Source organism: Pundamilia nyererei, unplaced genomic scaffold (genome assembly GCF_000239375.1).
Source record: "Pundamilia nyererei isolate P.nyererei 1_Seehausen unplaced genomic scaffold, PunNye1.0 scaffold00082, whole genome shotgun sequence".
Lineage (NCBI taxonomy): Eukaryota > Metazoa > Chordata > Actinopteri > Cichliformes > Cichlidae > Pundamilia > Pundamilia nyererei.
Window position 1 is genome coordinate 549,835 of NW_005187483.1, and position 23,885 is coordinate 573,719.

The 23,885-nt window shown below is 38.5% G+C and overlaps 1 protein-coding gene across 2 annotated transcripts in view; it reads right to left on the reverse strand.

Annotated features, from left to right (window-relative positions):
- Positions 1-23,885, reverse strand: part of LOC102214996 (transmembrane protein 132C) — a 281,137-nt gene that overhangs the window by 173,438 nt on the left and 83,814 nt on the right. The window contains exons 2-3 of one of the 2 annotated variants that reach the window (XM_013912144.1): positions 16,776-17,194; positions 15,321-15,898 (exon numbers count right to left, since the gene is read on the reverse strand). In XM_013912144.1, coding sequence (XP_013767598.1) covers positions 15,321-15,898; positions 16,776-17,194 — 997 coding nt within the window. Of the gene's footprint in view, positions 1-15,320; positions 15,899-16,775; positions 17,195-23,885 lie in introns of those variants that run through there. The other variant, XM_013912145.1, reaches the window with a different exon arrangement.

Sequence of the window (23,885 nt, forward strand, 5' to 3'; positions counted from 1 at the left end):
TAAATAAAAGCTCAATATAGGTAATTTAAACAGTTACCTGATGTTCTTTTATACTGTAAGGTAAAGACCCTACAGCAATTGAGAGAAAACCCTAAAAATCAGATAACCCCCTATGAGCAAGCAATTGGTGACAACAGAAAGGAAAAACTTCCTTTATCCAGGAAGAAACCTCCAGTACAGCCAGACTCAGGGAGGGGCAGCCATCTGCTGTGACTGTCTCCGGTGCGGAGAGAAAGATGGGACAAAAGACACTCTGGAAGGGAGCCAAAGATGAATAATAAATAATTATTACATGCAAAGTGATGTATAAAGACATAGTGAGTGAAAAAAGGTGAGTGAAGAAGAAACACTGAGTGCATCATGGGAAGGCCGCAGGAGCCTAGGCCTATTGTGCTGCGACTAAGGGAGTCATCTGATCCAACCCTAGCTATATATTTTCATCAAAAAGGAAAGTTTTAAGTTTAGTCTAAAAAAGTAGAGAAGGTGTTTGTCTTCCAAATCCAAACTGGGAGTTGGTTCCACAGAGTGTTCCACAGGGGCCTGAAAGCTGAAGCTGAAAGCCTAAGTGCTCTATTGGAGTGAAATGTTACTTTAAAGTCTTTAAGATAAGTTGGGACTTCATTATTCAAGATTTTGCATGAGAGTAGAAGGATTTTAAATTTGATTAACAGGAAGCCAATGAGGAAAAGCCAGCATGGGAGAAATATCCTCAGTCTACCTGAGCAATGGATCAGCCTCATGACCCACACTCGTTCTACCTTAGACTGTCAGTTTAAAGCGTCGTGTGGATACTGATGCACAGAAATAAACGGACTGGTTCTTATATAGCATTTTTCTACCTTAGCACTCAAAGTGATTTATACAATATGTCTTATTCACCTATCCATACAAGTACTGTTTTATGCTTAAGTGTGTTCTATCTAACATTCACAAAAGCTTTGGTTTATTATCTTGCCCGAGGATATTTCCGATTAGTAGATGACCTGCTGTACGTCCTGAGCTACAGCCACACCAAACATGAATAAGATAACAATAGAAAACGCAACAAAGACGGTCACTGATTGATGGTTCTTCCAGTTGCTTTGTTCTCTGGTGGTGCAGCAGCCCCGCTGCACTACACACGTGAGTCTGTGCACTACTTACATCAGACTAATCAATAAACAACGCAAGCTTTTATGGTGATCTTTCCCTAATCATCATGAAAATTTCCAGTATAATTTTTGCATGAAAGTTGTCACTGATTTTATTTCAAGTCTGCAATTCACATAGTCCTGTGGCAGTCACCATGGTGTCTGGAAGCTCATATGCATGACAGCAGTCATGTTCACAGCATAGATTTTACTCAATAAATTAACTAAGAACTAAAATGAAACAAAAAAAAAATATATATATATATATATATGAAAACTATTGTGCTTGGTTTTATGGATAAATAGAAGAAAAGGGTTAGAATACGAACGGGGTATGTTGGACAAAGGATGTTGAAGATGGAGCTACCAACGAGAAGCAAAAGAGGACAAACTAAAGGAGGTTCATGGATGAAGTAAAGGAACACATGCAGAGGGTTGGTATGACAGAAGAGGATGCTAGAGATAGTGTCAGATGGTGTCATATGATCCACTGTGATGAGCCCTAACAGGCACAGCTGAAAGAAGTAGAATATATGATGTTGAAAACAATTACAACATGCTCTGCTCTGCAGCTCTTGGTTGGTTTTTCACTTCGGATTTCAACTGATATTTATGCTGTCCAAGGATCATTCAACATCGGAAAATGCCAAGCCAGATTTCCTGAATACTGCCACATCCTGCATTTCAGCTGCAGGGAGATACGGACCAAGAGTGTCGGCAGCATACAGTCCAGATTTCTCCTCTGCCCTCCAGGACTGGGAATGTGATAAGGAGAGAGCGAAATGGTGCACAGAATTTAATAGGTCTGTGCTGCTGATTTGAATGTTTATGATAACATGGATCTGCAAGTAAAAGCGTGACATGTGTGTTAGTTAAGGCATTATGTAAAACAATTCCTCAAAATTAATTTTACAGTTTGACTTCAATTCACCACGTCAGCATCCACATTGCCAGTTTTTACATCTCCAAATAGGGTTATGCTTATGGGTAAGACTGTCTGTGCAATTGCGCACATTTTTCCATCTTTTGTTTTTAGAAATGCCAAGGTGGTTTGCAGAGATGTGCACATCTTTCTAACCTTGTTTTGTGCATACACTATATTTTTAAATGATACCCCTGAGGTATATGTTTAAGAATTGGTCATCTCACCAAAACCTGGTCTGGAGAACAATGTTTCCACATATGGAATATACAGTATGTTTCCACGTGTTGTTTTAGAAGATGCAGTGAAAAAGAAAAAATAACAAGTAAAATATCAGCAAATGAAGAACCATGAAACACAACACTGAGTCCAGGATTACAGACTCTATGTAACACAGGTTCATTTATGAGAGAGGGGTAACACACAGAGACAGATAACCATTCATACTGAGATGCACACATATGGGCAATTTAGAATCACCAGTTAGCCTAACCTTGCTAATTGCACGTCTTTGGACTGCGTGGCAAAGTCTGAGTACAGGGAATTACTTTTTGCTACTGAAAAGGAGGTGTGTCCCCTTACCATGGCCGTGTAAACATGTTTATATATTTTACACACACACACACACACACACACACACACACACACACACACACACACACACACACACACAAAACAAAAAACAGTAGCCTTCAAGATAAGAATGCAGAAAGAAAAGGAAGGTATACTAAAAGGGAAATAAGTACTGTGAGGAGCAAGTTTGTATAAATTAAAAATGAACAGAAAGAAAATACATATGAAATGTTGACCATATGAGCACACTATTTCCACCAGAAAGTCTCTGAAGCATGGAATGATTCCACAACAATGGAGGACCTTGTAGATAACAGCGCACAGAAAGAAGTACACTTTTCTGATAAAAATGCATTCACAGATCCAGTTTAAAGCTTTCTTCATTGCATGAGTAAAGTGAGTAAAGAAAACAGCAAAACGATTTATAACAATAGGCCTTCTGGCAGAAGTCCTTAAAGGATTACTGGAAATGTAGTGACTTTTGGCTTTTGCATTGTATCTCTGTGGCAGAGTACCAGAGTGGGTCGTATTATTTGAAGAAGTTTTGCAAATATCTTAGACAGGTGAGAGGATGAGAGACAAATTATTAAAGCTCAGTCCCAATTAAAGCTTGCAAAAACTAGTGATGCAAAAGCTGTACCAATATCAAATGAGTGTGGATATCAAGAGTGCCTTTGGCCCACCAAATTAGTATCCACTGGCTTTCATATTTTTCCTCCCGTTGTCTTTCCCGTTTACTAAAAAGCAATGACGACCTGCTTTTTTTGGTTTTTGGTTTTTGAAAAGGGGCTTTGACACTGTGCTGTTTTTAATCAACGCCAAATCCAATTTTTAACGCAATTAACGCATCTGGAGTGCAGAATGACTCAAAATCCCTGAAATGTTTCTGTCAACGCATTTCAGGCAGTTTGTCCGAGTTACCTTCGCACATGCGCAAATGTGCAGTTGATCTGGTAGTGACGGGCAGCTGAACCAATCAACACATTATGGAAGATGATAAACTTTCCTTGTTTCAAGGACTTAAAGTGCCTCCCGAAGAGTGACAGAGAGAGTGGATAAATGTTTACAGAGTTTTTTGTTAACATGAATGTTCAAGATGTTCAATAAACATGTTAAGTGCGGATATTTTGATGTGATTAATATAGAATAAAAAAGAATGATATTTAATTGTGATTAATCAAAAATGAATCCACAGTTACCCCGTGATGACTCTGATAAAACATTTTAATTGTTTGACAGCACTAATATATATTACATATTAGTGTATGTTGAAGAAAACTATTCAAATTCTCTTTGAATTTAAGTATAAATTCTTTGTGTTTAGTCTGCATTTATGTCATTATAATGCATAAATGTCAGTTACAAGCTTAAATATAAATTTTTAAAAAATCTAATTGCAACCAGGCTATTGATCAAGTAATTGCGATTAATCGCGATTAATTACAGAAAATTGTGAGATTAATTAGTTAATTTTTTTTAATCTATTGACAGCACTAATATATATACATATATATATATATACATTTATACATATACATACATCACACTTATCCTGCTACACAACACATAATGTGTTCCACAATAATTCCCTTTTGGAGTAGGAGCCAAAGTGCAGCCGCAGTTCAGCCAGCATGCAGTAAAACCTGCGACTTCTACAATGGGAACATCTGTAGCTTATTTCAAGTGGGTCCCAGAATAATAAAACAGACAATATGTTTTCATGAGCCTGGGTCCCAGGCCAAGATACTAAAAAAAGTGGAAGGAAAAAAATAGCTTCAGATTTTTCATGAATAAAAATATCAACTTCTTCTCCCCCATCTTGTTAAAATAAAAACAAACTTATCCCAATATCCTTTTTATCTCCTGGGGTAACTTAGAGGTAAATGCTCAAGCACACTGAAAAACACACACGGCCACACACACACACAGCACTTGGTTTAAAAGGAGCTACTCATGCAACTGGTACATCCTCAGCACAGAGGAATACAAGAGCAGCATAGAGGAGCTCTATTTCTAAATGGGGCTCTTCTATCCTGCAACAAGGAGTAGCATGAACAATAAACACAACACAATAACCGGCCACGCATTTCCATTATAAGCATCCCTAAGTCGGCACTGGCAGAACCAAACTCAAAGAGTGGTAGAGCCACGGAAACAACACGAAGAAAAGAGACAGGAGGGATATTTTGTTTGAAGAGAGAGCTAAACTAAGACATGGCCACATGTACGTGTGCAGAAAGGATCATCATCATATCAGTAACTGAGCTTACAGGTCAACAATGTTTAAGTTTCAGTTCAAACACACACTGGTACACAAACACGTTAATTACAATATCAGTGACAGTGTCAATCACTTTGGAAGTGAGACTGCCAAAATAGGGTGCTATCTCCTTCTCCCTGAGTCTATTCCTTGCTTCTCTCCCTCTGAATTTTTTCTTACCTCTGTCTGTTTTCCCTGCCCTGACACACATGCACAGTCCCATAATGCACAAACACTGGCGCTATCTCGAGGCTGATGGCTGTCACCTTTGTGTATTCAGCCTCTTTCAGGAGCCAGCAATGCAAATAACAGCCTCATGAATATTCAGGACAGAAAAAGATAGAAGGACGTAGAGAGAGGGGGAGAGAAAGAGAGAGAGCGAGAGAGAGAGAGAGTAAGGAGAAGCAGGAAAGCTAAGTGATGACAGGTAAACTATGGAGAGAAAGTAAGGACGAATGCTGTAGACAGAATGATAGCAGGGGCTGGATTAGGGGAATAAACACATAGTGATTGACAGTGTGGGTTAAATAGAACCGAGTAGGTGTTTGATGTGTGTATGTGTTGGTCATGGACTGTTAACCAGTTTACCATCTTTCCTACGTCTCAGGGGGATTTGAGAAAGTGAAAAGGTGGCAATGGCTGTTGCAATGAAGGAAAACATATTTAACAGTTACAACTGTTTAACAGTTAAAGTGGCTCCATAGCAAAAGATGTCTGTTTCAATTCTGGAAGGAAACACAAGTCCCTTTGGGGTTGTGTCAGAAATTGCATCTGGTGTTTATGACTACATAAACTTCACTTAATTCCCTGTACTTTCCTGGCAACGTTTTATAAATCACCACTGTGTACTGACAATCACAATCTTTCACATATGCATCTCTATTGAATGCACCTTGTCACCTTGGTACTGTAGCACAACTCCTGAGGTCGCTCAGGCAAGTCATTGTGGTGACCTCTCGTAACACACACCCACTGATGTGCCACTGAAACCACACCGAAAGATCTCTTTCTGCGTCTGCACCCTAACAAATCTATTGCCACTCCTGGTTATGAAGATGAAAATGACATGTTGCTTTACAGAGAATAAAAAAAAGTGGGATTTATTTTTCATCTGAGGAGCATTGTGTTCCTTATTCTTTCAATTCGCAGCAGATCAAAGCTGCAATGTGTTTTTCTGACTACTAGTCAAAGCAGTCAACCTTGACTTTATGTTGTTAAGATTAAAGACTTAGCAAAGAATAGCTTCCTTACACATCCATCAGTGTGGGAAAATTTAGATCCTTTGGATAAACATGATGAAAGCTGTCTTCAGCACTCACTTGTAGGTTTTGGACAGAAATTTTTTTTTAACTGTGTTTATTTTTTGACATTGCTAGCCTGGCAAATTGTTAATATGCATGTGTGTAAATTTGTAAGAATGATTGATTGACTGACACAGGCTAACACATATACACATATTAGGACCATAGTCCATGCAATAAGTACCAGTATTAGGAGCACTAAAACATAATCAAAGTATATCCATAATGAGTATATTGTAGGGTTGAGACTAAATATAGAATCGATCTTGTTAAAAGGCATTTAGCGCTATGAAGTTCATATTTTATCCAACCATAACCTTGATCTAAGCCTAGCAAAGTAGTGTTGTTACCTAAAAGAAAAAATTAAAGCTAAGTAATGACTGAAACTTCATGTAAGATTAAAATATGATCAAAAATAATTCAAAGTCTGAAAATAACCCAAAAACTTGGCACAGAGGATCAGGAAGTCAGATCTCTTGAAAGGAAGCTGTTTTCGTCCTAACTCACAGACCTTTTAACACTTGTTCATGTCTAATTATCCAGTCAGTAATGCAACAAGACAGTTAATGATTATATATGAAAAAGATGTATATAGGGACAAGAAATATATCCAAGTGACTATGGAGAATTAGACTTGTGACCTCTAATGTGATACATTTTCCTTCAGGCAGGTTGAATACATGAAGGATTTTTTTCTTCTCACAGTATGCATGAGCGCATGGCAATTCAAGCAGAGAATAGGCTAAAGAGAGATATACAGTATCCAAGTGGAGGTACATGCTGTCTGGAGCTCAATTTAATGGCTAAGGTGATTATTTAGAGTGCTGTGCTGCCTCTGCAGAAGCACAGACTGAAATAGAGAATGGACAACAAAAGTGATCTCTGATCTAAGGGATGTAAAAGATTTCCTTTAGTGAATATGATAAATAGACTAAAAAAAGATCTAAGCACAAAGGAAGACAGCAATACAGAGAGATGGCTGGAAAAAACAGGAGATACTCGGGTGTAGTAAAATGTTTAACATATTAAAGTTATAGGTGCAGATGTCTTAGTGAGTATATGATTTTCATTTTACTTCACTCTCACTAAATAAAAAAAGTGATTTTTTTGTAATAAAATTTAACGTAGTTGGAGAACTAAAGTTACTTTTTTAACTAATTAAGTATGTATCTATTTGTTAACTGTTTATCCTGGCTGGAACTTATTTTACTTATTTTATAGTGGAAGACGGGGTACAGCCTGGACAGGTTGCTATTCTATCACAGGACCAACACAAACAGAGGTGGAAAAGCTACCCACTGTAAGCAAGCAACCTTAAATCTTAAACTATTTATATCATATTCAGATTTTTATATTTCATTCTTTTTGTCCCCAGAAGAGAGGTGGGTCTTCATAATGTGACTGAGTAATTTTATTAGTATTTGCCACACTAATCATATGCTTTATATTTACTCAAAAGCATCCACACACTCGCACAGATGTACACAGTTCAGAAAATACAACTGATTCTGCCTTCATCTTGGTGAGAGAGCCTTTGAGGTGAAATCGATGGTGGAGCTTTGTGGAATAAAGGCATGCTCGGCATTCTGTGTGTGTCTGTGTGTGAGAGAGAGAGATACAGAGGGTATGGTGTGTATGTGCAGTGTAACCACCAGAGAGGACAAGCTGGTCCTTAGAACTACATCTCCCCTCTGATCCTAGGAAAAATCCACTAATCCCTACACATACACAAGCAAACACACACAGCAACAACAAATGGGAAAATAATTAAACCAGCAAGTAAACTAGGAAACAGGAAAAAATATAAAAACATACACAATAAAAATAGATAAGATTTATGCAAAGATGAAATATAGTGCATGTTGGTTTTCTCAAGCCACTAAAGTGACAGCTTTATGTCCGTCAGACATAACAGATTTCCTTATTATGTCCAAACCTTATTCAATGTCAGTATAGCAGGGCTGAAAGAAAAGTGATGACAGTGAAGAAGCAATGCTTGTTTTCTTTGGCACTAGATATTACATATAATATATGACCCTTAAGGTCCAGTTAAGCTGCATACTTGTCTCAAACTTAGCACAAAGGAAGAGAACATTTATCTTCTTAAAATCAGATTTGCAGCCATTATAAGATATTTTGAGTCATTGAAAAAAGGATTTTGTTTTTCTTGAAAGCTGCTTAAACCTGACATTTGTTTAGGATGTGTGGGTTGATGTTGCAGCTTTAAGTGTCAGTTTCAGCACTGCTGTAATTGGTGAGCATACTACAGGTTTAAAAAATGTGTACATTTTACATATTGTATTCTGGATTATAATTACGACTTGAAAAAACCCCATCGTCCATACTGAGTTCCAAATCGCTTACTTGAACATTTCTTCACCTGAACAATTAAACCAAGTGAATGCTTGCTTGATTCGCAGCTGTTGCACAAGACAGTGGAGCTGGAGTACGTCCAACCACAGGACTAGGATTGTTTTGTGAGAAGCAACTAAATTAATTTCAAGCTGGTTGAACTTTCAAAATAAGACCAAAGTGTGGCTAACAGTGTGAAAAAAACTGAAATGTTTCTAGATCAGACTTTCATTGTTACCTTTTTCACTTTTAAGTAAAAGTAGTCAGGATACTTCCTTTCCAATTTCCAGAAAAGCACACCTTTGAATTGGTCTATGGATTAAGATAAAATAAACAATATACAGACAACAGAAGCAGAAAGAAAACTTCTTTCCCTTTCAGTAATCTATCGCTGTCTATCTACATTTCACACACGCGCGCGCACACAAGGCATTTATCCCCTCATCAGTAATCATCTCACTAATTAGCTAACCAAACAACGATAGCACAGTTCAAGATGACAGCTTTTTAATGAGGGAGATACTAATCACTTTGACCCTCAGCCTGTCAACATTCCCACTGATGAAAAATGCTGAAATGCTCAACTAATCATTGATTTAAAGCATCAAAATGCTATGACAAGGGTTTCTACAGATTTAGACGATATTAAATACTTTTCGCTGAATGCTGACTGAATTGGAGCTGCGCCGAACATGAATTCATCATCAAGTTTTGCCCTGATTTTCCGCCTTTTGAAGTTACAGGCAATGCTGTCACTGATTAGTGACCTAAGAGCTTCTAACTAATTTGCCTGGTTTGATTTTATTTTTTATTTGAGCAATTTTCTGTTCTGCTGATCTCAGATTTAATCAATTAAAAAGTAAGTTCTTGATTTGTATCATTTGTTACTTAAGGGTGCAAACCATATCATAGAGACTGCAACAATAGCTTAGATTAACAAAATATACTCTGGGTTGGTTCAAGAGTTTGTCCAATAACTCTAATTGCCTTTATGCACAAGGCAAAAGAAACAGCAGAAACAAGGCTGTGAAAGAGCATCCATCCCGAGGAAATGGCCAGATAGAATGTGCAAGCTTTTATCACAACCTATAATTATATTTTAAAGTTGAGCAACCTCTAACAAAGAACATAGAACAATGTGTTCTGGTGCTGGCACAGAGGAGGATGGAACTTGGCGTCACAGAAACTGGGGAAAATAGGTTTGTAACATGGGACTACCCTTGAAAAAACATAGCATACAAGGCCAACCATTATCCAAACTTTTTACAGTGCTGTTTACAGAAATAATTTTTTACAGACATTTGGATAAGTCCTTCTCACTCATGGGAAGAAAATAGACTGGAAGTCTAAGTAAGTAACAGCCACTTTAACTGAAGACACTGATGTAGTAAAGGAAATGAAAACAAAAGACCAACTTGAAAAACACTTGAAGACCAGTAGACACTGGAAAAACACCTAGAAACACCATAGCACAGATTGCGTGATCAAAAACAGACAATGTTCACCTCTGCTGTCTACATAACACTCTCTTTTTTCTGATCTGATACATATGACCTTAGTCTCCTCATTGTGTCATTTTAAGGATGTGCCATTTAACAAAAAGCATGCTGGAAGAAAGAGGTAAAAAGCCAAGAGTAAAGAAATGAAACCCGTCAGCGAGCACAGCATTGAAGATGAGTTACCTAAATGAATGTGCAGCTAATAAGATGGAAGTGAAAAATAGTGACATAACAAGATAGAGAAAAAAAACTTATGACAAACAACCCATCTCAAATTTGTAAAAAGAATAACACAATGAGCACAAAAAAAGACTGGCTTCTTTTCTCAGGTGTTTTCTCCTCCCCATGTTCTCCTCTTTGCCTTTCAGAAATACAGGCTAAGGCACAAAGAGTCCAAGAGTCAATTTATGCTTGACCCATTATCACAGAGTTCTTTGATTGTTTATAAAAGCCCAAGCTTGCGCGTGTCAAAAACTAATTAGAAATTCATCTAGCATGTCTGTTCTGTTAATTGATGATGTTTCGTTTCACTCAGTCACATGGTTAATGAGCAGACAGTTGCTCTGTGAAGGGGAGTTTGAGAAAAACATTTGTCAAATGTCTGTTTCTACACAACAGTATTTTTTATATTTTGAAAAAAAAACTAATATTAAAAAAAAACTGACTACTTGAAAATTGAATGATGAGAAAGTGGCTGCTAGTTATGTTTAAAATATGAGCAAGAGCCAACTGGGTTCCAGCCCCCTGGTGAACCTGAATTGGATAAGTGGAAGAAAATGGACGGATGGATAGATTTTTACTTCTAATTTTCTTCTTAGTCCATAAAAGGATATTAATGAACTCAAAGCAGCATGGTAGTAACAACATTACACACCGAGAGCTATCTATTTTAAAACCACATTGGATGTTCAAAGAGAAGTTGAGTGATAACAGAGATGTATCTGGTGAAACCTTTAACTTTGTTTAAATGTAGTCAAAGTAGTAGAAAAATGAAACATTTAAAATGACCAGAGTAAAAGCTATGACTGGAAAAAAGAACTGGAGGAGGAAAACTTGGCAGTGTAACTTAATCAGTACCACACTTTTAGACAGTTTGAGCTCATTGTCTGTAGACATGTAGTTTCTTCCCAAACTGACAGAATCATGTATGGTTATGTGAGACTACAAGCTCAAGGCCAGTTGATACAGGAAGGATGCCCAGTCCAATTTAGTTAACACATGCTGCCTCTTGTCACTGGTCCTTCCATCGTATTCTTAGTTAATTTTTCAGAAGTACGAAGAAGAAAGGCAAGTGAAATGCTTTACTTTCTTACCCATTTCTCTTAAGACTTTTCTAATAATTTTCTTTTTCATTTCTTCCATTTTCTAATATTTCTCACTCTTGTATGTCTCTCTCACTCCTTTTCTCTCCGTGTCCCTCCATCTCTTCAGCAGTTTATCATAATCACATCACCTCAGCGTAATGCAGCACACTTAAGGCTTATTATGTGTCGTACACATACATACTCACACACCCGCTCACGCTCACGCACAGGAATGAAATCCACTTAAGCCTTATTACATGTCTGACTCTGCGTCTAACATGGGAGATTATCCATTGAACTGTTTGCTTGGGCAAAGGGCAAGACTTGCAGGTAGGACACACACACACATGTAAACAGGCACATTTCTCAACCGAGACATAAAGATAGGAGATAAGTGCAATATGTAAAATAGAAGTTGGACGTTTTTCAAACGTGGAAAAATGAGTGGACAAACCTAGGAGAGAAAAAACACTGAACGGAAGCAGAAACAAAGCATAATTCGAGATAGCCACAATAAATAACAGGAAAGGAAAAAAGGAAAGGATGATTTTTATTCCATACACTTTCTTTCCATAGCAGTACCAGGCACAACTGCATACCCACAAGACAATGCATAAACATACACACAACAATGGTGTTCCACGATGAAGGCAGAGACAAAGTGTCTGTAGGGGGAACCAAAACATCACATCTCATCACTTCAACAGGTAAGTTTGTGTTTTTTGTGTTTGGGTGTGTGCTTCAATACACACTTAATGCACACACATAAAACAAACATCATCAGTATGCATGAATGTTCATATGATGTATGCGTGTATTCATGGCAGAGAGAAATAACACTGGATGTTGGTGGAATATTTATTTCCCTCTGTGTCTGTGTGTGTGTTTGTCAGCAGGTAGCAAGACAAGTTGCATTGCACTCTGGCCGCCTCTTGTTTCCTTCTGTGTCCTGAGATCAACTTCACATTTGCTGTGCAAAGAAATGCACAACTTTAGATATAGTTGTATCTGTAAGGAACATGTGTCAAACTGACTTAGATTATAGTGTTAAAGGTAGAGTGTGTAAAATCTCACCACTAGATTGCAGACTGTAGTCAACTGAATTCTGTTTTCTCACATCAAATTCAAGTGCATAATCTAAATGTAAGTGAAACAACTCTGACTGCTGTTCATCTGTGGTGAGTGTAGGCTGTCACTTCTCTGTTTACCTGTCAATGTAAATCGAGCAAGTAAACCTACGAGTTCTTGTCTACTTTGCATTTGATGCACTACGTAAGTGGCCAGTCTTTAGTCACATACATAAAACACAATTGGGCAGAAAGCTTTATTCAAAAAGCAACAGGATAGCTTCCACAAACTGGTGCAGGTGGTTATGTATTTTTAATCTATTAATTGTAAATGTATTGATTTGTTTGAAGATATAAGAACACTGATCTATAACATCTTTTCATCATAAAATAACCTCAGAAACTGTATTTTTGTATTTTTAAAATGCTTAGTTAAACTAACAATGCATATGATTAGCATGCGACTATATTTCACTTGTCATCTTAATGTGGGGATAGGTTAATTGGATAATCCAATCCGAATGTGCGAGTGAATGTGAGTGTGAATGGTTGTCTGTCCCTGTGTGTTGGCCCTGCGACAGACTGGCGACCTGTCCAGGGTGTACCCCACCTCTCGCCCTATGACAGCTGGGATAGGCTCCAGCGCCCCCCACAACCCTGAAAAGGATAAGCGGAAGCGAATGGATGGATGGATGGATCTTAATGCATTTTTCACTGATTTTCTATCTCTCTCTTCAACTATCGGTCCTAACCCTGGTCTTTACCTTAGCCATAACCTTTATCTGGTGTCATTTGATGCTGTCAAATGACATGTGAAAAGGTTAGGGTTAGCATGCATCTCAGGGTTAGGATATTGATGGCATGGATAATGCATAACAATAAGGTGCACAATGATTTGGGATGCCATTTCATGACACCAAACTGCCAATACCAACTGCCAGTTAATTTAGTTAAAATAAATAATATTTGGGGGCTGACCATTCATTTTGACCAGAATCAGACGTTAACAGTCAAGTGTTTAATAAACAGTTCTGTCATTACCAGCTTTGCAAGCTGTTATTGTTGAGCCAACTAGGCAGGGCTTTTATGTCCCTTAGTTAATGCATAAAACCCCAGTAACACAACTCTGTGTCCTGCCTCCTTATGGTGACTCTGAATGTGTATAACCAGTGTTTTACCGACTCCCCTGCTAGCCTTGTTGCAACTGTTCATGTGGTGCAAATTACTCAATTGTGTATGCCAACCATTCCAAAATATCTCTTAATAGCGTAAGTAAACAACAATAAACTTTGGTGGCGGTTAAAGATGAACTATCACATTAAGTGTAAATTGATGGTAAAAGGATTTTGACTTGCTTAATATCAATCTCAATTTTGACTGTCTGTGGTAGTAAATATGTCCCTTGATTACATAAATCAGTTTACTTAACATAAATGATCCAAATGTGCAGTACAAAAAAAAAAGGAATTAGGCATCAAGTTAGATCACCTGCTGGAAGTATATATATATATATAATCAGTTAGTCTGGCTGTCTTAAACATGGCAGTCCCCAAGCCCAAGTTATGTCCAACTGCACACATGTAAGAATAAAGGTTCTTCTGGCTGTTCACTCGTCTCCCAAGACTCTCCACTGCAGCTGGAACCACATTTTTGATTTAACACAGATTCTTTTTTGGAAGCTTGGGACTAACACTAAGAGTACGATACCTTATGACCCACTGAGGGCACGTTTATGTCTTGTTCTGATTTTGAACTGAGGATTTTTGCATACAAATGCAAATGTGCAAACCACGCCGTGCAGACATTATTGCACCATGTGAAAGTACAGCAGATAATTGTCCAGTGAATTTGCAACGAGTAAATGGATGTCACACATGTTGCCTCCTGAAAGCTCTACTCAGGCAGCAGCCCTGTCTAAAGCAAACCGATTGTTTCCAGTTGTAGGATTCTGAGGCTGACTATCTCTTGCTATGTGTTACATGTGAGAAAACACAACTACAAATGTTTGACTATCCTGATATTCTCCTGATACATGAGTGGAAACAGCTCAAGACACCTTACTTACCAGAAAATATCTTGAGGCAACACATCGTTTGGAAATGTGCATCAGCTAAAGCTGTTCCAAGTACTTTTTGCTGTCCAGCCTTCACTAGCTAAATCAAATGAAATCCTTTGAAAATGTTAAAACACAGTAAGCCAGGCCTAATGTGACAAAGGGAGTCATAACATGGTTCACAAAGCTCCCCAAAATATCCTGAATTGTTTTAACCCTCGTAGGAGTACAATTTTATGGTAATACTACAGCAAGCCACATCAATGTGTGTTGGGATGTACATTAAATAGAATGATAAACTTGCACATCTATCATTTGTCAGCCTGAAATCCCTAAAGACAGTGAAATGATGAGGCAGAGACTGAATGCAGATCTCCATAATAGCTCAAGATCAGGGGTTATAAACGTTATGTCACCAGAAAAGATTTTATTCCCCCTACAAACAGCCACCTGAAAACATCCTGCTGCTTATGTCAGAACAAACGTAATGTAGCTGACCTTGCATGACTTTTTTTTTACCTTTTATTATACTTGTCTCTCTTCCCAACCTTAAGTCCCTCAGTGTTACCCTTTCCCTTTCCTGCTTTTCATTTTCAGTGTTTTCTTTCCTCCTTGGCTCACACATGAATATTCATGAAGTTGTTATTTGCATTGCTGGCTCCTGAAAGAGGCTGAGTACACAAAGGTGACAGCCATCAACCTTGGGAGGCGGCGGTGTTGAAAGAAGAGAGAGAGCGGATGGGAAGGAAAGAAATAAGTGAAGATGACAGAAAAAGAACCAGAGTGAAACTGAAATGCATATCAGAATGACAAATAAAAACGAAGCCAGACGATAAAGTGAAAGTGTATGCATTCCCACCTCAATGTAAACTGTTCCGTATTTGAAGTTGTCTTCATGTAGATGGCAAAAGCCACTGTTCTGCCAAGCCGAACAGGACTGGGAGGCTCCAAAACTTCCACATTGTCATCTAATTGTAGTCTTTCTCCTTTGGCAGAAACAGGGCCCATGCTCATTGCAACAGAACCAACTTTCAGCATGTCTTGAAGACCTTCATCCACTAGGGTGCTCCACTGCCCCCCAAGGCCCATAGCCAGACCACCATGTGGCCCAGGGTTTGCACTTGGAGCTTTCCATGGCTCATTAACAGTGGAGGGACACTCTTGACCAGCACCTTCCACTGGTATAATTGAGTAATACACATCCACTGATGGTAGCGCCACTTCAGGAGGTCTCTTTCTCACTTGTGGTGGTGTAAACCAAGCTGGGGGAATCTCCAGACGGACAACACAGATACCAGATGGTCCCATGAGTCGGCAGCCTGCCGAGGGTGCTGCTTCACTAGTGTCACGGATGGCCAAGGCCCTGATGCATGGGAGGAGGGATGATGGAGGTGGTTCAGGCTCATCCCAACGCTGCCCTACCAGGTAAAATAATACCTGAAGAAGAAACAAAAGCCTATAATGTCATAATGGAAAAATCTGGACAGCTAGTAAGACGCAATCAAAGACTATAAGTTATCTGTCTCTCTGTTTTATAAAACCATTTTCTTCCCTGTCATTTAAAGATCTCAGATATTCGTCTATTCATTAAAGCTGGGCAACTTAATGTTTTTATGTTGTATAAGCACTGGACCAAATTACTATGTGTAAAGGGTATTTCTCCTGGTGATAAAGTGATAAAGAATTATCACCTGACTCTGCAGCCTCTTAGCTTTACAGCTCATTGGTTTAATTTTCTGAACCACAGCTTTATTGTTTTGGCTTACTCTCACTGCTCTTACATTTCCCTGCTGTATGGCACAAAAAATGGGCAACTAGCCTATGAACATAATGGAGTATTTAGCTGCTACAGAACTGTACTGTTTCCTTTCAGAATTTGAGGAAACCATAACAGAGAGGACAGAAATTGAATATGGGAGCTTCTCCAATCAGATGGATATAAATATGATAAATACTAATATCCTTCCTTTCTCCCAAATATGCAAACATGTGTTTGCTGAGAAGCTTTCTAGTTCAACTTTACTCCCTACCACCCCTAGTGGCGAAAATATTTGAAGCAGGTTTAACAGGATAAAAAAAAAAACATGTCTCTAAGAGCAGGTGCATTTACATTGTTTTCATTGAATAATAAATTGAATCAATTTTTAAGTATTAAATAAAGCTGAATGCAAGCACATACAGGTAAATAAATTACCAAATGATGTAACTAGTGCTTCTTGATTCTTGAATGGGTAAGTGTATTGTATGTGAAGCCTCAAAGTTAAGTCAGTATATGTTTGAAAAAACATATAAACAATATAAAACAATACAATACCTGTATCCAGGGCCTTGTTGATCCCACTTTAGGCACAACTACCTGACCTTTGACCTTCCAGTTCAACGTCACACGGTTTGTTGAAAGGAGCAGGTGTGGTGGTGGACCTTGAAGCAATTCCACAGGGATTGGCTGCTCAGTGCTCAGATTTCCATAACTGCAGTTTACACTTGGCAGAGAGTGTGGGGCAGAAATGCCTGGTTCTAGCTGGTGGAGAAAGAATGGCTCAGTCCGTGATGATAGGCTGCCATTTCGCATAACCTCCTGATTGGCTTCTCGCAGGAAGAAGGCGGAATCAGCACCACTTAGTTGGCATTGGACAGGGAGGTAGGTGGGAAGAGAGGAGGAGAAGTGGGACTGGGAGATGTCCGGCCCTCCGCCTGGTCCACCGCCTGCTGCTACTGAGGGGCTGTCAGACACTGATGAGAGATGGGTGATAAATGAGGAAAATGAGAAATAAGGAGAAAAAAGCATAAGAGAAAAAGGATGGAGACAAGAAAAATGAAAAGAAAATAATTAACATTAGAATTATAAAAACACTCCTTTCATTAAACAAATATCTAATGTTTACTGTTTACAGCCTCAGTTTTTACAGAAATCCAAAGCAGCTAATCATCTGCCAACATAAATTCAAGTATTTAAATGCGAGGCTGACTGGGCTGTGTTATCTATTCATTTTTACATATACTGATATAAACATATGCACACATCAATTAGCTTTTCTAAATAAATCATACGTGTTAAAAACCACCAACACAGATCAAAATACATTGTATTTCTCTATAGTTTCTTTACAAGGCAAAATATGTGCGAACACATTAGCTCACAGTTTTATATATTAGTGTTAGACTGAGCATCACAGGTTACATTAATGCATCGCTGTTTTTCATCCCTATTCTAAAGGCCTTACACAGGCATATATCAAAAATGACATATTGCTCCTTTGCAGTTTATTTCCATATATTTACATTCAATTTTTATCCATCTTCCAGCATATTTGCCAGACATTTCATAAACATTGGGAGTTTGTAGCCTCAGATTACTGTGGTTTTGATGCAGTATCTCAGTTCCAAAGAGGGCAAGGAATTCTGATGAAAGCACTGTTGGGAATGCACTGAAGCACAGAATTGATCACTTACTGTAACCTGTTTAATTGTGAAGCTAAATGCCCCCACCATAAATATTTCATTATGTTACAGCTTAGTAAAGTCAAGGAAGAGAATGGTTCTTTTTTTAAGCTAGCTTTGGTCTTCGGTTACAGTACCATAAATGTTGCCAGAGATTCAGATGTATGCACGTAATGCCCTGGAAACTTATTTTGGTAAACACCTGCTTACCAGCTGCTTACTACAAAAGAACTTTTTCACCAAATGTTAAAACAGTTTTGCTTATACTGTACAGGGTATTTCAAAATATTTTAATTTCACTATATTCCGTGATTCTTATTATTTATTTCTGGTGTAAAGTGGATATTGCACACTTTAAGAAAGGTGCCTCCTTCTTTCAATCAATTCGGATTTAGCAGGATTGAGTAGGGTGACAGCAGTGTGTTTTATTGTCTGTTTAAGCTAAGCTTTGGCAGGTTAGCAATATATGTAAAATAAAAGTTACGTTTGATTTGCTATCAATATATACTAATGTTTATCCATTTTTAAAAGATAATTTAAAAAAAAAATTTGAACCTACTTACGAAAGTTTTATGCCTATAGTGCAGTGTTTTTGTAGTGATGACAGGTCCTGATGATAACAATAAGCATACTGTGGAAACTATCATGAATGAATAACCTACAAGGCAACCTACTGTGGTAAAAACACCAAAAAAAGAATAAATTATTACATTTCCCTATACACACGTACAAAAAAACAAAAAAAACCCCACACACAGATGGATTTCCATTGAACCCAAGCTGGCATAAACAAAAGACACACATAATGCATTTGGTGTGTGTGGAAATGTGTGTGCATTTTGTGTCCTAGGGAAGCGAAGTGTGAAAATATAATGAGGGTGGGACAGCGTAGCGCTGTCTGGGGCAAGTCATACCGAGGCGACTACACAGAAAAAATAATAGCACAGAAATAAAGTGATACCTCAGTGAAACATGAATAAGCAGGCTGGTTTGGTTATGGTGCGTGGGCACATAGGGAACAGTTTAAAGGGAGAGAGACAAGCAGAGGGAAAAGAGAACAGTAAGAGAGCAATAGAATAAAGGGAAGAAGACTGAAGTAGAGGAAGATGACTAAACACAAGAAAAGAGAAAAATAAAAAAATGATAAAGACAAAAACTGAAACATTTCTGGAAAAATGAGCAGACAAAGCATTTGACTGATTGAAGATGCTAATATGCTTTACATTACACTTCACCACAAAATCTTGTATCAGGTCAGTTTAGAACAGATGGATACTTTTCTGTATCACTAAAGCTTAATATGGCTGCTACCAAATTAAAATCTGTAGAGAAAAATAATTCTAAAACTATAACTTTTTCTCAAATTCATAATGGTTATGACTTTGTATTACTGTACAATCTCAAACTGAAGTTCTGTCCCTAAAAATCTACCCTCTATTGGTTACTCTCTTTATTCTTCATCTGATGATGGTGCCATGTTTTCTCACTGTGCCTCACTGTGCCTCCAGCGAGTTTATACCAAAAAGTAGAACTTTTTGGTATAAACTCAACTCGTCGTGTTTGGAGGAAGAAGAATACTGAGTTGCATCCCAAGAACACCATACCTACTGTGAAGCATGGGGGTGGAAACATCATGCTATGGGGCTGTTTTTCTGCCAAGGGGACAGGACGACTGATCCGTGTTAAGGACAGAATGAATGGGGCCATGTATCGTGAGATTTTGAGCCAAAACCTCCTTCCATCAGTGAGAACTTTGAAGATGAAACGAGGCTGGGTCTTCCAACATGACAATGATCCAAAACACACCGCCCGGGCAACAAAGGAGTGGCTCCGTAAGAAGCATTTGAAAGTCCTGGAGTGGCCTAGCCAGTCTCCAGACCTCAACCCCATAGAAAATCTGTGGCGGGAGTTGAAAGTCCGTGTTGCTCGGCGACAGCCCCAAAACATCACTGCTCTCGAGAAGATCTGCATGGAGGAATGGGCCAAAATACCAGCTACTGTGTGTGCAAACCTGGTAAAGACCTATAGTAAACGTTTGAGCTCTGTTATTGCCAACAAAGGTTATGTGTTACAAAGTATTGAGTTGTATTTTTGTTATTGACCAAATACTTATTTTCCACCCTGATTTACGAATAAATTCTTTACAAATCCTACCATGTGGATTCATGCATTTTTTTTCAAATTCTGTCTCTCACAGTTGAAGTGTACCTCTGGTGCAAATTACTGACCTCTGTCATCATTTTAAGTGGGGGAACTTGCACAGTCGGTGGCTGACTAAATACTTTTTTGCCCCACTGTATATCCCCTTAAATTTGGAGATGATTCTAAGGCTCACTCCAAATAATGCTGCAACTTCATTTTGCACAATACCAAGTCAGGCAAATGTGGCATGCTTGTCACCAAGCACCTAATGTCTGATGGTATACTGCCAAGAGGTACTGTTACAACATAAAAATAATCAGCCAAACACAAATTTCTCCACTTTCCTTTGCTTATTTTACAAAATAAAACATAAAATTAAAATATCTATCCATTTTATTCTGCTTATCTGCTGCCGGGTCTTGGGGGCAGCAACATGAGCAGAGAAGCCCAGACTTCCCTTTTCCTGGCCACCTACTCCAGCTTGTCTGGGGGATGCCAATGCATTCACAGGCCAACTGAGAGATATAATCTCTTCAGTATGCCCTGTGTCTGTCCCAGGGCCTCCTCCCACTGGGACATCTATCCCAGTTGGCCTTTCTCTAAAGGAAAGGCCAACCACCTTCCAAAAAAACTCATTTTTTGGGGGAAATGAGTTTATAACCTCTTTCTTTCAGTCACTAACCATAGGTGAGAAGATTGCCATCTATGATGGACTGGTACAGTGTCTGCGTCACCACAGCCACAGCACCAATCCATCTGTTGATGTCCCACTCCCATGATCCCCTCACTCATGAATAAGGCCCCTAGATACTTAATCTCTTCTACTTGAGGCAATAACTCATCCCTGACCCTGAAGTTTTAGGCTGAGGACCATGGCCACAGACTTGGAGGTGCTGATTCTCCTTCCTGCTGCTTCACACTCAGCTGTAAAACACTCTAGTGCAAGGTGGAGGCCACCACCTGATGAAGCCAACAGAACCACATCCCAAGTGGAAGCCTTCTGCCACTTGACTTCACCTAGAAATTCTGTCCTTAAATATACAAAAATATAAAAATTAAATATATCATACAAATTAGTGGGTACCCAGTTTCTTTTTTTACCTTTTTAAAAAAAAAACCAAAAAAAAAAAGTCAGATCTTGCACCAATACATTAGGTATCACCAGAGGTTAAAGGTGGGTCTCTTTAGGCTTAAGACTTTAGTACTCTTGTTGAGAGTACATTTGCAGTACCATAGATGGTACGTACCTACAGATACGCCTTAGTACCACTAAAGGTACAGTAAAATGCTTTTTATCTTGAGAGTACAGAAGAGGAGTAGAGGTTTCTGGCAGAACTGTTTCAAACGTACATGGAGGAAAGGAGAAAGTCGGAAAACTGCCCTAACCCTGCAAACTTTGTCGAATATAGAACTTTATTGCTTACCCAACACCTTTTTCTTCAATATATTACAAACAATGCAGGAGATTTGACCTATTCAGTCTTGAGTCGTTGGCTGTGTAATGTAAGAGGCTTTTAGAATATGTAAAAATACTTATTTCATTGATCTTCAGTGCTTTGGTTTATTCCATAAAAAATAACCTATGAAGGTGATGTCATATTTATTACTTGATATGAAACTTCATGTAGTATTAGAGATCAACATTATGCCACATTATGCAGATTTATGGCTGCAGCATGGAGATAAGCACTTCATATTTTGATACCTATTATTCTTGGAGGTTGAGAGTCATTGGCGGAAAGAAGCTCCTTTGAAATGTACCTGCAGTTGGTTTTCTGATATAGCTCGAAATAATCATGTCTGGCAGATAAGTCATGTGGTCATATAATCAGTACATTTTCTTAGTAAGCTCCAGGTTTCCTTTTTCTTTATTCTTATTCTATCATTATGAGTACCTTTGAGGTGCATATTGCTGCATGTATGTCGTGTGTGTGTGTGTGTGTGTGTGTGTGTGTGTGTGTGTCCACAGGACTCTATGAAGCATATGTCCCAATCTAGGAAAGGGACCTTGGACAGCTGATAAACATACGTGCATGCAGAGCGTCTTCATGCAAACAAAAGTTGACCCTTGGATGGAGTCATTAACATCATCAAAATATGAGAAACAAATTGGGGGAAAAAAAGTTCCTTTGCATATTAATGTAATATTGTCCTATTTGCACTGTTGCACTGATCAATGTTTGATTGCAATGTGATTGGTAGCAGCCTTGCACCCCAAAAAACACAGCTTTGGGGGCAATTTAATAAACCCGAGTTACAAATTAAATAAAGGCCAAAATACAGGAAATCTATATATTTTTTAAAGATGCATTGCTATAAAAAGGGCTTTCAGTGGAAAGAGACACACCATCAATTGGTGGCGCTATACAACAAGTCAGAGTTGGCCCTCTGTCATCCTTATACTGACATGCTATTGGCTACCTTTAAACCTGGCATGATCCTGATTCCCTGCCATCATTATTTGGCAACCATAAACCACAACAGGAGTCCATACCCACTGTGTCCTGCTGCACAGTTTGTCTTTGTGTGTGTGTGTATTTATGAGCACTCGAGTGTGCGTGTTTCATTCATGGGCATGCATGGTTAACTATGCGTATGTGTTTATATGACATTCAGAACTATCCCTGTCCCTTATTCATCTTTGTGCATGCATGATCATGATTAACAAAATGGTCATGAAATATTAGTATAGATCATTCTGTGTCTCTCTGTGTAGAAAACTGGCCAGGGAGAAGGCCAGATGTACAGAGATTTGACAAGGCCCATCTGTGATCCTTCTTCCCCCTCTCAAAATGCCCATCCTGCTCTATTTCCAAGTACAAAGACACAAATTCAGCCAGTAATCAAAACACAGTGAAGCGTGTAGGGCAGGAAAAGCGAGAAAGAAAGAAAGAAAGAAAGAGAGCAAGAGAAAAGCCAGATGGGTATGAGTGAAAAGGATAGATACCAAGATTTGACAATGTTATCAGCAGTGCCCGATATTGTGTTGGTTAAATATTGAGTCTGATTCTTAAATTTAATTAGAGAGAGGTGCACACATAAACACACACAGGCATACATGCACACAAAGACTATCTTTCATTGTCAGCCTTGTTTAAAAAAGTGCCGGTTACTGTGTGGATGAATGATGAATGTTTAGACAGCTTAGTAAAAGGCTAGAGTGTATATTAAAGTAAATTGTTATACATAAAAATGGAGGGAGAACTTTAATATGAAAACATTTTGAGATGCATAATCCATCTTTATGTATCTGATGTGATTCAGGGTTGCCATTCACTGCCAAAGCAGAATGTGTCAAATTGTTTTAAAATGTTGTTCCTGATTTACTATGGAATGGACTGGACTGGCTTCTACTTACTGACCACTCAAAACACACATTTACAAATTCATTGACTTATTCTACAAGAATGATTCTAAATAACGCTATGTACCCCATAACTGACTGGTAGAAAATTGCCAACATTGCTGTACACATTGAAGGATGTCCGCTTCAGTACCTCTTACATCTCAGTCTGAGGTGTAAAAAAGTGAACACAAATAGACAGCACATCTTCCTGTGGAGCACATCACCAAGTCAGAAAGAGGACTGCCTCGCATACTATGGCCTGTCTGTCAGGTACTCTGTAATCCACGAGATGGCGGATGTGTTTACTGCCATTTCCTGTAGGTTCTCGCTCAGTAGCTGGCAGAATGGTGTTAAATGCACCTGATCTTCACAAAGCAGCTGGTACTACCAAAATAGGAGCATGCTCTCTGCAGCATGTAGATTAATGTGTCATCCATTTACAGATTTGGTCTATTTGTTAACTGGAGATGTTTTCACCTGCAATTTCAAAATAAC